Source organism: Pavona decussata, unplaced genomic scaffold (assembly GCF_977016875.1).
Source record: "Pavona decussata unplaced genomic scaffold, jaPavDecu1.1 SCAFFOLD_202, whole genome shotgun sequence".
Taxonomy (NCBI): domain Eukaryota; kingdom Metazoa; phylum Cnidaria; class Anthozoa; order Scleractinia; family Agariciidae; genus Pavona; species Pavona decussata.
Window position 1 is genome coordinate 2,306,101 of NW_028145610.1, and position 17,933 is coordinate 2,324,033.

General features: G+C 33.8%; 1 protein-coding gene across 7 annotated transcripts in view; it reads left to right on the forward strand.

The window, feature by feature from the left end:
* The window catches only part of LOC146461108 (uncharacterized), a 37,366-nt gene extending 20,282 nt beyond the window's left edge, over nt 1-17,084 (forward strand). For 2 of the 7 annotated variants that reach the window (XM_085087377.1, XM_085087375.1), the window contains one exon: nt 15,465-17,084. In XM_085087377.1, the coding sequence (XP_084943503.1) occupies nt 15,465-15,824 (360 nt within the window). In that variant the 3' untranslated portion in view covers nt 15,825-17,084. Of the gene's footprint in view, nt 1-12,395; nt 13,354-13,427; nt 13,930-14,118; nt 14,187-15,464 lie in introns of those variants that run through there. The other 5 variants (XM_085087372.1, XM_085087376.1, XM_085087374.1 and 2 more) reach the window with 5 other exon arrangements.
* Nucleotides 17,085-17,933: the final 849 nt, after the last annotated feature.

The following is a 17,933-nucleotide window of genomic DNA, read 5'->3' on the forward strand; positions in this document are numbered from 1 at the left end:
CAATTGTTGGATAATGCTCCTGGTAATGTACAAGCTGATAAAGCAGTAATTTACAGCAATACTGGTAGTGTTCATACCAATAGTATCTATCTACAAGACACGCCAGACGGAGCTGGTAGCTCCAATGATGTTCGATTATTGACTGAGCATCAGTCTTATAAAAACATTCATCTTAATATACCAGATTTGAAAAACTTTGATGGCCATGGTGGACGAGCTAAAAGCGAAATAATGATTACATCAACAGAACAACATATTACTGGACGGAAAACATTTTTTGATATTAGTGTTTTAAAACCCGATAATAACGATCAAGCGGCGAATAAAAAATATGTCGATGATGAGATTAAAAAAATACCATCACCTGATTTATCTACATATTTGAAAAAAGATGGCACTGTTGAAATGACTGGAAATCTGGATATGGGTAATCAACAAATTACTAATCTTGGAGCCAATATACAAAATACATATGATGTCGTTAATTTAGGTTTCTGTGATACTAAATATTTGCAAAAAGTCTCCAATAGTGACCTCGATATGGACAATCATAAAATCAAAGATATGGCTCAACCAACTGATGATAATGATGCTTCCACTAAAGCATATGTTGATACAGAAATAGCTAAAATACCATCTGTTGGAAGTGATTTGAGTGTATATTTGAAAAAAGATGGAAGTGTTGCAATGACTGGAAACCTTGATATGAACAACCAATATATTCAAAATATCAAAACACCAAAAGCTAATGAATCAGATAAATCTGCTAATGTTGGTTTTGTTGTCAAAGAGATAAATGATTTCAATGCCAATTTAACCCAACAATATAAGGATTACATGGCTCAATCACATTTAATAAGCAGCCATAAAACAAATGAATTCAAATATCTTATAGATAGTGATGAAAGCAGTTCAGAATATAATATCACAGTGAATGGAATAGCTGCTTTCAATCAATCCCCGCATCAGAATAAAAAAGCTTATGATATCACATTGATTAAAGACAGTGGAAGTAATGATTACAGATCAAGGATAGGTTTCAATATTTATACTCTTGCTATTGGAACATACACAATTGTGTTTGAATTCTACCCACCAGAAATGACTAATATTCAATTATCACGTGATGCTTCTGAAGCATACATCCACAAAGCTGTACAGCGTGATTTCACTGCTTATAGCAAGCTATTGGTTCAATTCAATAACAACAGCAAACAAACTCCAAATTACATCTATTTGACGATGCATGGAACAGCTACAGCGACTCCAGTACAATGTCATCTGGTTGTTTATGGGGTGAAAGATTGGTCAGATAGCGTTTATCCAGGAGTTTATGACGGCTTGGACAATGTCATGTTTGAATATAAAAATGGAGATATGCAGATGCAAGTCAATTTGGATATGAATAATAAGATTATTTCTAGTTTAATAAATCCGATATATGATTCTGAAGCAATGAATTTGGGTTATTTTACCAACTTATTCAAAACGAAATACACTGGAACTATTGCCAGTGGTGTTTTCCAAAGAACAAATCCAACAAATAATTTTCAAATCGCTGCTGATGGAAATAACTTTTTCAATCTATACTCCATTGTTTTCCAAAGCAATCAACAAGTTGCAAATGCACAAATTTTGATAAATGGCAAAAAACAAGGTGAAACAACCAACACTGACACATACCACAGAATCGGGAACATTATTAGTGGAAGCAATACATTCGCTTTGCCTAAATCAACAAAATTTGTTAGTATTGATTCCATGTCAATATTGGATAATATTGGAGCAGGAACTGCTGTGACTGGAACTTTTGAATTAAAAGTATTACATTCTAATTATTTCAATAAATATTTCAAATCAATAAATACAATTTCAATATTTTATGGAAACCTAAGAAATGAAATTTTTTATTTGGGTTCAAATATTTTGAAAATACAACCAAATAATTTTTTAATTATCAAAAAAATAATAGTTTATGCAACAAAAGGAATGAATGGAACCAGATTACTTGTTCAAACAAATACAGGGGCAAGTAATTATCATGCTTTGGATGTTAAAGTTGGACGAAATGTTATATCATTGAACTTGAAAGTAAAAAGTGTAGCTGGAATGATGTTTCACAAACAAACAGACCCAATAAATCCTCAAATCGGTCGAGTTGAAGGATCGTTTGAAATTCATTTGTCAACTTTAGTTATCTAAATTATTAATATAATGCCATACATTGAAGACGAAAATGGAAACCATATTCTTGATGAAAATGGAAATAAAATTGAATTTACAGTCACTTATGAAAATTTACCAGATGGATTCAAATACAGAGAATCTATTCATATCAATAATGATGGTCATTTGGATACAGAAGACAGACATTTGGTTATCAAAGATGGAGTCAATTCAAATCATGTAATTTCACTCCAACAATTAATAAACAGCAATGAAGACATCATCAAACCATTGATAAACACCAAAATACAGCAATCAATGATGCAATTGGATGATGATGTCAAAGGGTTGTTGGATTCATCAATAAAGAAAACAATAATGGCAAAAGTGGATGAAAAAATAGACACAGCAATCACACTCTTTGCAAATAAATTGAAACAAGATGCATCAAAACCATCTGAAGATGACCCAATGGATGCAATAATGGCAGCAGTTGATAAAAGCATAAATACTTGGTTAACTAATTTCAAAAATGAGTTAGTGTCAAGTGTCGATGAATATTTGAACAATCAAGTTGCAATGAGAATAGGAAGAAAAAGTGGTACAATACCAAAAACAAATTACACATGGATAAAATTATTGAGTAAAGATGACATTAAAAGAATCAATACATTGCAAGAGATTATTGTGATAAACACATATATCAGGAGAAATGACAGATATCATCATTCCAAATCCGATTTGGTGTCATCATCATTTGATCAATTGGAATTCTTCTTTGATGTGTCATTTGAAAACTATTATTGCTACTTCAACAATCATCCATCTGATTGGACAATGAAGTATTTTGTTGAATATATTAGGATACAATTACCTGACAATAATGATGAATAAAAATATTGTAATCAAATTGTATAATGAAAGAATTGTCAGAATTGCAAGAATACATTCGAACATCGATGATAGATTTTCACCGTAAATTGAGTCTTCCAATATTGCCCAGACAGGAATGCAAGATAAAAAGTATCGTAATATTCACATATTTGCATGAAAAACATTACAACACAGGTTTACCTGATGAAGTTTACAAAGAGTTAATTCATGATGGAATCGGATTAATTGGACCAGGAAATGGATGTTTGACAGCTATTCTCCATCGATTATTTGGTTGGCAACCATATATCAGATCACATGGAATATTACATGATGCTTATGGCCAATTTTACAACAAATATCATCATGACAAAGGATACATGTACACCATTAATGAGAAAAAAACATATCCTTGGATGAAAAAATGCATGTTTTTGGGTCAAATAACTGGTCTCTATTATTGCATCAAAAATAAGATAACCATATAATATATGCAAAACAATTCAAAACAAAAGAAGAGATTAATAATTGATTTCAATCATATTTCAAATCGATTATCAAAAGAAGGAATTGATGAATTGAAAGCTGATTACATGTCATATCACAAAAAGATGAGAATGTACAAAAGTGCATACAAAAGATTAAAAAAATGGGAATTCGCTGGGAATATTTCATCCATTGTGTTTGCAACTGGTGGTACTGCATCATCAATTGCAACCAGTGGAGCTTCATTATTGGCAATATCATCAGTTTCTGTCGTAATTCAAGCTTATATGAAGCATAAAAATATTGAAATAAGGTTGTATCAATGTCAATATGCTTTTCAAACTTATGGTCATCTATTGAATGAAATAAAAGAAATGATGAGAAATGGTCATTTTGATAGAGATGATTTGACAAACAAGCTTACTCAAAATGATGATTTCATTTTGGATAATTCACCGATTGTCGATAAATGGGGTGACAAATATGATAAAAAATATCAGATACTCACTTATGTATGATTGATTATACGTATTATTTCAGGTCCAATAATATTCATAATTTTATCCCAATAAACATTATACAACTTCATAGTTTTTTTGGATTTTGTCAACTCAATTTGGGAAGAATCAATTTTCATCAATTGCAATATTCTATGCAAAAGATATTTCAAACTGATTATTCTCTTTCGTTTGCCATTGATTTGTGGCAGTATTTTGTTTATTTCAACGAATATTTTATGAATTTTGAAATTGGTTGAACAACTGATTTCGACTTTGTTTTTCAAAATAATTTGATCTAATGTATGCGACAAATGGTATTTTCTATTATACACTGTTTTCTTGTATATTTTAAACAAATTGGCATGAAAATTGATGTATTCTGATTTGAAATCCTCACCAATCACTTGTCCACAATGAATGCAAGTCAATTGACCAGAGATATTTCGAATGTTTTGATTTTCACAACATTTTAGCATATTTGGTTCATCATCATTGGATGATTCTTTGTGATAGTCACAAAAGAAGCAATAATCATAGCAATGCAGGGATTGACAGACAGATGAATCCACCTGCATGGAATCATCTTTGATGGGGATTGGCATGTGTCTGGCACCCATCGTACCATTCTTGTTATTTGTTTTATGGGGCATACACCCAACAAAACATTCGAAAATTGATGAAAAAATAGTCGAAAATATATGAAAAATGAAAATCGAAAACCAAGTTTTTACACAAAGTTTGAGGCACAAGTTTTTTGTCACAAATTTTGTTTACAAACGAAAATGTCCATAAGCATATGAATCAAGACCATTCGGATGTAAATATCGTTTATCATCAAAACATGATAAGGATGTTTTGTTGATGATAAAGCTTCCCAATTGATGGTGATTGCTTCTGATTGTTTTCATTTGATGATGCAATTGTTTCTCATTGAAAAGAACATCTTTGTAATCAGAATGTTGAATTTCTTTTTTGATGACATTCTTTTTGATTCCTTTGGCTGTTTTGCCACCATTATTGTTGTCTTTGATGTATGAGTACATTTTGGATCTCAATCCAACAAATTCAGTGATGGGAATTCCAGCAGCTTCATCTTTGAACTTGCCAATGACTTTTTTGTTTGTGGCATCAAAGAATTAATGATTTGATGGATAATCTGAATTATCAAACATTTCTTTCTTTTCCCAAAAATCTTGATACACATCTTCGGCTTCAATTTCGTATGTCAAACTATCAGTATCAGTGAACAGTAATTTGGCTTTGTTTCCATATTGTCTTTTAACATGATTGTAATGGAAGTCATACATGAGAGTCTTGCTTAAATCCAGAATACACATCCCAACATATGCCGGCCTATTGACAGTCAGTGATTCTTTGATTTTGTGGACTGCAACCAGATTTGGATTGAATATTTTACTGCCAATGAATGTTGGTTTTGAAGCCAATTTGGCCAATTGTTTTGGTGTTGTTACTAATCTGATATCTTCTCTTTTCCTGATATTCTCCATTGTTTTCCCAAAGACACTGTTATTCATTAATTTGAAAAAGTCCTTCTCGAATGCATATTTGGCTTGAGTTCTTTGATGAGTATTGAAGTCAATACATTTTTTGAGCCATGGACTTTGATTGAAGGACAATACTCTATGGATTTTGGTTAATTTCAACCCCAATTCACGATATAATTGCAAGTTTCTGTAATGTAAAACGTATTTTGTTTTGTTGGACAATGTTGGAATCAATTTGCTTACTTGTCCACTTTTGATTCCGAATTTTTGGGCAATTTTCTGGCAATAATCTGACAGCATATTTTGTGTCACTTTAATCTGTTCAGCACCACATGGATAATCATTGTGTAAATCATGCAATTCATGAGGATATTCCAAATCAACTTCCAAAAGATATCCTTTCTTGTTTTCTGCATCGATATTTGACTAATTGATTTGGTTTATTTGTTTCTCATTCAACCATTTGAAATTTCCAGTTGGAAGATATTGACTCATAGCTCAACCATAGAGATTATTTGCATCCAAATACATGAGATATTTGCTTTCTTCATTGGGATTCCAATTTTGCATATATTTATTGTTTGCTTTACCGTATCTATTGGCAATGTAACTGATTCCGCCTCTCATTCCTTTTTCAACGAATTGATACATATCAATATCCGTAATAAGTTCCAAATTGACTTCAGTCATTTTCAACATTGCATCCCAACTCAATCCTGGTGATGTGAAATAATGACAAGGATCCAATCTGTAATATTCCAGACAAGTTTTCCTGAAATTTTCAAATACATCAGCCAACAATAATACATCAGATTGGAGATACAAATCATGGTATTCTCCCATTGTTTTCAAATGAAATGTATTCCAAACATTTTGTGCATGATTGTATTCTTCATCAGTAATATGTTGATTATTCATTTGACTGTAAAAATCGTTTTGACTTGGTAATTGTGTTTCATTGAATTTCTCAAGGCTGTCCATGAAATCATATGGATAAACACCTTTTTGCTTCATTAATCTAAATTTATCATCTTTGAACACTTGTTTTGTGTATTTGAAAGCTTCTTCTGGTAAATTTTTAGCAAGATTGGCCAAACTTTGGTTCATAAATTGGAGACTATCAATGAATGCCAAATTATTGCCCAACATGAATGCCATATATTTCTCCATATTATGGGGAATTACGTTGATTTTATGCTTTCTGGTTTCTCCTTTTTTATCCTCAAAAGTATTATTCTCAATGATTTCTCCAATTTCTTGCATGATGAAATGGCTATCATATCCTTTCAAATTATGGAAAATAACTGGGATTTTATCTGTTAATTGAAAATTCAAATTACATAAATTATGAGCTGAACCACGGAATTTTCCAGTAACATGGCAATGATCTCTTACTCGTAAATCTGATTTATTGTATTGCTTTCCACAGATATGGCAAGAAGTTGCTTTTTGGAAGTCATTTTCATTCTCCTGAGTCATTCTCAATGGTTTATTGAATTTGTTTTTGATAATTGTTCGGCAGTATTTGACTTCATTCAACATGGATTCCATAAATTTGTAAACAGCTTTTTCTCCTCGATAATATTGTATTGGTTTGGTATATTTGTCGTCATAACAGCAAACAACTTTGTATCCATAACCACAATCAGTATGTTTTTGATAAGCTTCAGTAAATGAGTTTTGATAAGATGGTTGACAACCATGAATTGGCTCAGTGATTGCTTCAAAATCAGCATATATCACAAATGGAGCTTGCATTTGTTTTTTGAAGTTTTTGAAACCAATTTTTGATCCAACTTTGGGCATTTTAATAGCTTGTTTTCCATTGATTTCAATGCATATTTCTTTGTGTTTTGATAATATTTCTTCTTTTGAGAAACACTGCAAACAATGCATACAGAAATGTTTCTTATGTTGGGTTTTATTTTTACTAAACATGAATCGGTTAAAATCTTTGATAAGACAGTAATGTTTGTTTTCATCTTCTGAGATCAGTAGCAAATTCAATACATCATCAAACTTTTCTTTGGAAACATAAATTGGATAAGGCTGCTTTTTTTCATAACCAAATACATTGATGTTAATACTGTTTTGGGTTTCAATTTTGTTGTATTGTTTGATGGAAACTGGGAATTCAATGCCATCATAATTCAATTGTTTGACAAATGATTTGTCAGTTTTTTTTATTCTTTGTGGATTGTCATTTCGTGGATTCAAATGTCTAATGTGACACCAACGAAAGCATTCATTGTCTCTATTTTGTAAATTGATTAATCCATGTTTGTTATGTTGTAGCTCAGTTGGAAGTTTAATGTAAGAACTTCCAGTAAGAGACTCATATTTGATAATATTGATGTAATGTCCATTGATTGATTTAATTATCCAAGCTGAACCTTCACTAATCCATTTGTGAATATCATTCATAATTTGTTCAACATTAACATCCAAAGATTCTTGAAAATCATTGGCATTAGTTATTGTTTTTGGTTTACTATTAAAATATCCAATTCTGGAGACAGTTTGGTTTCCTTTTTGTTGTTCAAAATAAATTGTCAAAGTTTCAATAAATTTAATTCCTTTCATTTGAGTTAATAATTGTTTCATAAAATGAGCAATAGCTAATCTGGTTGAACTCATTTGAATCAAAGGATCTGTTTCATTTTTAATTCCAACTTCATAAGATTTTGTATATCCCTTGAATGCTCTTGCAACTTCTGTGATTTGAGTTCTTTGTGTTGGAATCGGAGCAATTTTCTTAGTCCTTGGTGGAACTATTGGTTTATCCATAAATTGCTTTGGAGGAGGAATTATTGTATTTCTTGGGATTAATTGAATCGCAGATGTTGTTTTTTTTCAATCTGGGTGCAACTTTTGGTTTATCAGCAAATTGTTGTGGTGGTTTGATGATTGTATTCTCATAGTTCTGTACCATTTGTTTGACTGATTTTCGTGGATAGGGTATTGGTTTCACTTTTTTGGTTCTCGGCATTGGAACCGGTTTTTGTTTAGCAAGTAATAATTCAATTAACTGATTTTTCGTCAATTGAGATAAATTAGATTTATTCATATATGTATATGATATATTATTTTCAGATAGTGCGTTTAAATTTTGCGAGTTTGGGGTTTGGCGTAATGATTGACCACCCAACGGATCAACCATGATTGGAATTTGCGTGGACGGAGCACCAATCTTACTCCTATTACTTGTTTTTCTTTGTCTGACCATACGGTCTATCTACACTCATTGAGTATACACAGATCGTTAAAACAAAAAATATATATCAAAAATTGGAACACTCATAGCTAAATCAAATTATTTGTTAAGATCACTCATAATCAAAAATGAAGGATCAATATTTTTTCGTTTCATTTTTTTCATCATTTTTTCATATGCTTATCAATTGCAATCTTTTCTTTTTCTGAAAGTTCAGAATCATAATCAATCCTTGAATTAACATTTTTTGCTAATTCCTTAACAACCTTCATAGAAGATTCCATTTGTAAATTATCAATTCTATTATCATCTTTTATCCCATTAATATGAACGATAACAACATCATTTGGTAATTCACCGTTAAAACATTCAAATACAAATCTATGAAATGCAATATTTTTTTTAGGTAATGGTGATTGATTCAAAACAATTCTTCTTGAACCATCTTTCATTTTTGTCCCCATTAACAATCTTTTAGTTTTCATGTTTAATAATTGTCCATCATCAGATGATGCATAATTAGTGTATACTGGATGTATATAAAATATTTTATCATTAATATTGATAGTCTTTGCGATTGGTTTTTGCTTAAATGATTGAACACCAACAGATTCAACCATATCTGGATTTTGCGTGGACGGAGTACCAGATCGGCTCCTTTTATCGTGTTTTCTTGTTTGTGGCATCTTGGCCTAAAATTCCATTTAATATTCATGAAATCTAAGGTCAATTTTGAATCTCATACATTTCTTCAAATTTTTATTTTCCACTTTTTTTCTCTTTTTTTAAAATAACGTGTTTTGTCTTTAAGCACCTTTGGTTTTGGAAATGTTGCCAAAATTAATCTCCAAAAAGCATCAATCATACCTTAATCAAAATGTTGATTAAATTAGCCTTGTATTCAACATCATTAATCATTGTAAAGTGGAAAATTAGTATCATCCATGTCATGGCACATTCTGTAAAACATCTTATTGATAATCTTGTTTTCCGTTCTTGTAAACTCACAATCATTGTCTTCCATTGGTGGAAATTCCATTAATCTATTGACTGTTTGCAATTCTTCTTCAGAGTATGAGCTGTTAAAAAAGGCTTTTCTGGCTTTGTGCATGTGTTTCATATTTTCTGAAGGTGTTACCTAAGAAAGATTTTCAATGGAATTGTCTTGTCGATTGGAATTAATGTGATTAACTTGCATTCCAGGTGGAATTATTGTTTGATTGACAGCTTCATAGACGAACCGATGTGCTGGGCATGTATTGTATTGCCCCGCAGAAAATATATAATAACCATTCTCAGATAAGTATCCTTTTCTAGGTTCTAATCTTTTTCGATTGATAATATAACCATCAGCAGATGCTGCATAGTTTTGAAATATTGGATGAATAAAATATGTCTTGTCATTAAATTCAAATTTTTGATTCATATAATTAGATTAGATAATTTTTCGAAACCGGTTTAAACCGGTTTTTGAAAACCGAGGAAAATTTAGGTTTTTGAAAACCGAGGATAAAAATTTAGGTTTTTCAAAAACGAGGATTTAGGTTTTTAGGTTTTTGAGTTTAGGCTTGAATTCAAAATCCAAGATGGCGGCCAAAAAGGTATGAATTCAGTGATATTTTCAAAAGTGTGCCCAAAGCGGTAAAAAGCATACTACTTGTGCACAGGTGCTATTCCTTTCCATCGACTTGATATAAAATTATATTAAATCGCTCGTGTAAACTACCGTGTTTCAAGTCGATTTATTAGGGAGCAATTCCGTTTATCTAGGGGAATATGCCCCACTTGAACGGAAATGGAGCAACTTATTAAGACGGGTCTAGCTCGATCACCTATCCATCAGTTCTTTTAAGACCTTTCTTTTTTATGTCTGAGGCAAATTTGCTGTTTTCCCCATCAAACTAAAATGATTAATATCTTTAGCCGACGTTGCAAAAAAGGCCTTCATTCAAGAACACCAAGGACTTTATTCCCCTTTGACAGGAAATTCCCCAACTCAGCCCCAACAAACAGAAAACACGATTCTTTTATGGCACAGAGGAACTGAAGTTTATTAAGAACCACACTATGTACGAGAAAACAACACCGAACGATGTTTACGGTTAAGCGCATGCGCGAGCAGACCGGCTCAAGAATAAATTGTACGGGTCGACACTACTGATTCGATGTGAGCTTGTGGTGAAATAATCTGATGAAATCGCGCCCGAATTTTGATCATCCGCTCTTTGTTCTCCACTTTTTATAATCTTTGTTTCCTCTTGTAAATATAAATTCGATTTTTGTGAGGTTGAAAGTTTCTTTAGCAGCCGAAATCGACATTTTTTTCGATGGATGGTCCAAAGAGACGTCGTGGCCGACTGGTGACGGGACGTTCTGTGGAATCTCTGCAAGCACATAAGTTAAACCGGGAAATCTGGAGTGGATCTAGGGGTCGTGTATGATTTACAAAGTGCGTCCACCAAACGTAGTAAATTTATAAAGGGATGAGTCTATTTAATACAGACAACGCTTTCGCGGACTTGTTGTTTTTTATCTACCTATTACATAAATCATAGATTCATTATTATTGTCATTATTAACATTAATTACATTAATTAAATTAAGAGTTTCAACTATTTAAATGAAAACACCATAATTGCCTAAACATTGAAGGAATTGCTACTCTTAGCATTGCATTGTGCCTAGTTACTTAAATTCTTTTCTTCAAACATTTCCCATTTTCTCGAGAAGAAATTCATACTACTGGATTTTCCATGAACATATTTTTCAGTTTCATGTTTAATTGAAAGAATTGCTTTGAAATGGCTAAAAATCGGCCAACTCTTTCTATTTCTACATGACCACAAATCTGATTTCCCTAAAATTATTATATAATTGAACAGATCTATCTCCTCTTTTAGAACTCCTATAATAATAACCTGATAAGAAAGAGAGAGGCACCTGCAGTGTTACTAAGCTTCTTTAGAATTTTACCCATAACCTCGTTCCAAAGAGATTTTGAAAAAATGCAATCAAAACAAATATGGGACATAGTTCCTGTTGTCCGCTGGCAAAAAGAGCAGAAACGGCTAAAAAAGTAATTTATTTTGTGTTATAAAATAACTAACATACTACGCGCGTTCTGATTGGTCAATAGAGTTGCCAAACCTAAGTACTATTGTACCAGTAAACCCCCGCTGAAGATTTCTCGATAAACTTTCCGAACTTCGACATTATTGTTAAGCTTTAATGTGCTTTTGCCGCACAATAAAAATTTGGAGCTAATTTCTAAAAAGGAGAGTATAAATACTAAGACAGAAGAAGAAAGGTCGAGCAAAAAGAGAAGATTTGCCGATGTCAGTGGAAACCGAAGAACTTGACTCGATCGTCGAAAATGCACAAGCCAAAAAACCAAGCAGGCAACACAGTGGGCAGTTTCCGTATTCACAGGTTGGTTTTAATTACATGATTAATCTTTAAGTCTAGCTTTTCTCTGAAACTGTTATTTTATAAAATAAACGGCTCAAACAGTATTGATAAACAGTACAAAATTTGTAATTTATTAAAGGTCATGCCAAAGTCAAGGTTGTTTACAAATAACTTGAAGCGTTTAAGACAATTTAAAACTATTCTCTTCAGAAAATAATTCCCGTTTTTGGCAAATGCTCTATTATAGTCCCTTTTGTTCAAAATTGCTTAAATTACCGTATTTCAATGATTCGATTCTAAAGAACGAGCATGGTGACCCCCTCTTTTTATTTCAATTTTGGAGCAAACATATTCAGATAAATAACTTAACGAAATATGAACAAAATCTCATGTTGGATTTTATATAAGGGGAATGACCTTAACGGCTAAGTCCGACATCGTGCGGCTTCCGAAATGGTCCTTATCGGGTGTGAGAACGCTAAGAGATTCTAATCTCGTATACTACGCAGAACATGATCTTTGAGTCATTTCTTCCAAAATAAAGGTCATTCAAGACAACATATAATTTCTTGGGTAAGCCCATATAGTAACTTTATTTAGATTCGGTGCAACAGCTTTGTTCGACCGTTTACATCGGTCAGGTCTTACATAAGAGGAAGACAAGTTTATTGTAATATTCCTGAACTCTTACCTGGAGAATTCGTTTCATACCGCTCAATAAAAAAATATTGGGTAAAGCCATGGGAAGGAAGGCACGTCTCTCTACAATTTTGCCTGAAAATGAGCTTGAAGTCATCTTAAAACAAATAATTACAATTAAATTGGTGAATTTTCACGCTCTGTGTCATGCAGACTTTGATGACGGTCTGCTATTGGTCAAATCCTGTAACACACCACCTGGATCGAACCAATGGTGATTTTAGTAGCAACGGAAATTGCATCATTATTTACCTAAATGTTCTTTATTTTGTCATCTAATATTTCATGGTATTTTTAGCGAAAGGGAAACTACCTCTTTCCTGATGTCCAATCAGGTTTGGAAGGTAAATAATGAGTTTTTTGTGATTGGTCCAAGAAAACGAAAGAAATGACGTCGTGGAAACTATGACTGGTTAACTTAATCGCCATGCTGTTTCTACCGACACGGAGCTGAGGGGTGAAGAATCGAAACTGTCGATTTTATCCTACTACATCAAAAGAGGTAAGTTATCTTCTTTGTTGTTTCATGCCGCATTTCTTAGCACCGATGTGATAACTGCTGAGTACATCCCATCATCGGAATCTTCCTGATGGGTATTTATCGCCGTGAATGAACGATAAACGAGCGCGAAATTCATGCGAGCGCAGAGACACGAGGTCGTAGAAACACCCGAGTCAAACCAAATGGTAAATGGTGAGCAACCAAAATTGTGTCATTTTGGAATTCCATGTTGTCTAATTAGGCCTTTTCTAGAGATATCTTTATGTATTTAATTGATTTGTTCGGATTGTCCAGTAGATCCTTTAAGAGGTAAACATTTTTATACATCGGATGGCTTTCCTTAAATTTAAGAACTGCTGTCGCGTTTTCCGCAGTACTAGTTTTGTTTTGTCATATCTTAAAACAGGTTTTATCCTCTCCCAAAAATTAAAGGCGTACTGGATGTGGCGCAAATACGGGTGACATTTGAATGGGCTAAACCGGCTCAAGCGACACGTACCTCACTAAAATGCTCGTTTCAGACTTTCTCTAATCGGTCTCCGAGCATGTCCAAAGTATAAAACATGGAATTATGTGGTTAGTAGTCTCCACCATTGCTCAGCATTTGCACTGGCATAAACTGTTATACGTTAAAAGACAAGAATGCTATACATTGCTGAAACTTGTTTTGGCTCTGACTCGTTTATTTCCTCAACGCGCCTTAACTAAACCACGTGGAATTATTCATTAATGGCACTACATTATTTCTTTCTTTTCCCTTCTAAGATTCGCTGGAGAAACATTCAAGAGCCGTCTTTAATCGATCGTAACTTTGAATTCAACTGGGAGACAAGGTAACTTTACAAACTTCTTATCACAAGTTTTTATTGTCTATTTCTTGCGCACGTCTGTACCAAACCGTTTCTTGGGTAGATAGACGGACAATAATTTCTTAATTCCGTAAATAAGTTCTTGAAATCACATGTGGAAGAGCTAAAAACTGTTATATTGTATTGTGTAATGCCAGTGAATGTCAGTTGTTGAGGAAGTGAGCTAACAAACTTCAAAGTTTGGCTTGAGAATGTTTTAAGTCAGGTCTTAGCTAGCCATGCATTTTGACCTACATTGTTTATGAGCTTAATCGAGCTGTGAGGGACCTAATTTCTCTTATTTCGTTACATTAACCCTCCACTCTCTCTTGTCTAATTGTCTTATGCTGTAACTCGCCTTTTTTGAACCAAGATTTCTTGCAAGACCTTTTCTTTCTTCCCCGATCGCCTCACTTGTTTTCTTTGGTCTGTCCAATTTTCTCCTTCCTCCTGGAGCTCATACCCGAGATTTTACCGTTGTATCTTGCCTGTCTCGCAAACTAGCCCGATTCTGCCTATTCTATCACGATATAGATTAACTTTTGAATAATTAAAGCGCGAAATATGGCTTGACAATGCCAAGGATATTTAAACACTTTCAGTTCAACGATATTTTTATGAGGTTTATTGACTATTTTCCACAAAGACTGATTTCTCGGAAACCGTGATTCTAAAAATATATTTCCTAGAAACGATCACGCATCAGTAGTCCCTAACAGATTGTCTCACTCGACTCTTAGGGCATTTGGGGTGATTTGAGAATACTGTGGGGAATGGAATTCCCTTGTCTTGGTATCTAAAACAAATTTGATCAATTGCACGGTTTCTTAGTAAAATGTTCCATCCTTGATAGTTAGTAAGATACCGTATTTTCTCGAATATAAAGGGCCACCGGCGGTGCACTCATTACCAGGTTTAAGTCGTTTTTCAAACTCATCCAACTTTGACTTTCCCCACTGATTTAGTTCTTGACATTAAATTTGGAGCGGATTCTAATTACTCTAGTCAGTTCTGACGCATGTATAAAGTTGGATTCTAGAGGAGGCTTAAATTAATAAAGGAGCCGCTGAATAGAGGTTTGATACCGTTTGCCAAGACATCATGCGTTCAGGGAGGAATTAAATAGGATACAGGAGATGTGTGACTGTGATCTCACAAATGTTCTCTATCGTTAATAACTGATACAGTAATATGCAGGAAATGAAACAGTTCCTGCGGTCTAATGCACTTTCAACCCATAATAGTGTTTTTTTATTTTCTCAGATGACTTCTAACATTTGCCAGCGTCTACTCGATAAAGTATGGAGATCTTATGCCTATGATCTTGATGAAGTTCCAGAAGCTGAAGGCATTTATGCCATAGGCGATAAGGACGGGACAGTTCTTTACGTGGGCCACTCAAAGCACATACAAAGGAGGCTGCGCCAGCATAAATCCGGGCAACTGGACATTGATAAGTTTGTGAAACAGCAATTTGCTGCAAACGGCGGAACGAACCTTCGAATAAAATGGGTGGAGGACCACGATCACAAATGTGTAGAGGGCGCGTACCTCGAATGCATAGAGCAAAAGCTTGGGTATCGCCCGCCTTTTAACAAGAAAGGCGGAAACAGATGTGACTGATCATGAGTAGCTTAATATCATAACTGAGATGGATGGAAAGCTTTAGCAAGCTAATTTTGGTAGTCATTACAGCCTTAGTGATAATTGTCATTATGGAAATGGCGTTTTGTTTGAAAATCGGTTTTATTTGGTGATAGATATCGTCTATGGCAGCATATCCTTAAGTTTTTACCACCAAGTCAACCAAAACATGCGAAGTTAGGGTGAGAGTTAAGGACTTTTCCAAAACACTGTGACAACTAGTGAAAGAAATGGCGCTTTAACAACATCAGTACAATTTCAATGGCTTCCGATTGCTGTCTTCGGCTTGATAGGAAACTGGAAACATATAATATGAACAATTTGTGTGCCAGAATTTAATGACGTTTCGACGCAAACCTGGGTATGAGGGGAAAATTTAGAATCGATTGTAGTTCACAATTTTCGATCAGAATTCCAGACCTGAAATTCCTCATCCTTTGCAATTGAAACTGTTTGTTTTTTTCACTACTGTCAAATGATAAGCGTGCAATCTTGATGAATACGAATCCTAGAACACAAACCCAGTTAAGGTTGTAATTGCGCATGAGTGCTTCATTTTGATAAGACAGTGACCGGATGTCCATCTGTTTACACTTTCAATAGTTTGTAGATCATAATGTTGCTCTCTTTCTCTAAAATTTTTCTAATCCCCGCTTCTCGCCTTTTCAACATTTTCAAAACAATGCAAATTAAAACAAAATACATAAAAAACTTCAAACTATTTTAGCATTGGTAGATTGCTTAACACCTCCAAGAGATAGTAGCTGATGAGGCTGAAAATAACGAAAGAAAAAAAGCTTTCAGGAGGGGCGCTTCTTTTACTTGGCTTGACAGAGGTTTGGAAGGTTAATTACTGCAACTAACAGGAAACAATGAGTAAGTGAAACAGCTTTCAAGTTGATCAGATTCTGCTGTATATGCTACAGATTTCGTAGTTTAGATATTAACTCGGAAACATTTATTTGTAAGAGTGCTAAGATTTTCCAATCTGTCTTATAGAAGATCTTTGAGTCTTTCGGTCATTGCTTCCTTAGTAAAGGTCATCCGAGACAACTCTACACCTCTATTAGTGACTAGATTGTATTCTTACAAACACGGCATTCGTGTAAAGTAGTTTTTTTCCAGGTAGGTTTTAATCTTAGATGAAATTTTTATCTATAGTATGTTTAGGATAGATTTTGTCAGTTTTATTCTGTTTTACGAATTTACCGTGTTTAAATAAAGTTATCTAATCCATAACTCTTGCGTCATTACGTGAAGTAATTTAATTTAGTCCCAGTGTAACAGATTTGTTCTAAGATGTACAAGGATCTGGGTTACTTGGACAAGAAAGGGAGGCAAACGTCTTGTCAAATATCTGCACACTAACCTTGAGCTTTCCTTTTGAAGTTCCAGTTTGATCAAATTTTTCAACGGTACAAAACTTTCCAATTTCACCTGGAATTTACTTGAAATAAGCTAAGTCTTTTCGGCAGATGATTTGAAACACATAGAGATTTCAGCCATCGTGCTTGTTTTACTGATAATTTGTGAGAAATTCAGTTTTGAGCTACTCATTGAATTGAGTGTGAACTGTCAAATTCTATCTGCGTAGCGAATGTGATGAGCCCTTAAACTTTAACGTTGTTCTTGCTGTTAGCTTTTTGCACTTACTATTGTGTAAATTTTTACTGCGTTCGACGTAGGAAAAACGCACCCCTAATACGGATTGGAGTCGAGATTGTATGGGACAGCATTGATTGTTGGAATGAATGGGTGGATCTTGGGACGCGTATCTGGTACGTACCCCCGCAGAATTTTTGCAATTGCGGATGACGTCACAAAGGAGAGATAGCCTGGGATCGAGGTCATCGAACGCACCTCCTAATCTTTGATTATTGTTAGTTTTATGTTTATTTTTCTACTACTCTGATTAACATTTTGGTCTGGCTACTGGCCTGATAATGCGTCTCTTACGGCGCCTTAGTTAATCATTGGGGCAAATTTTATGAAGTGTTTACACTTTTGACTTATAACCAACATTATCCGCTCTTGTTATCACACGTTCATGCAGTCATCGAGAGATCCACTATCATTGATTTTGAAAGC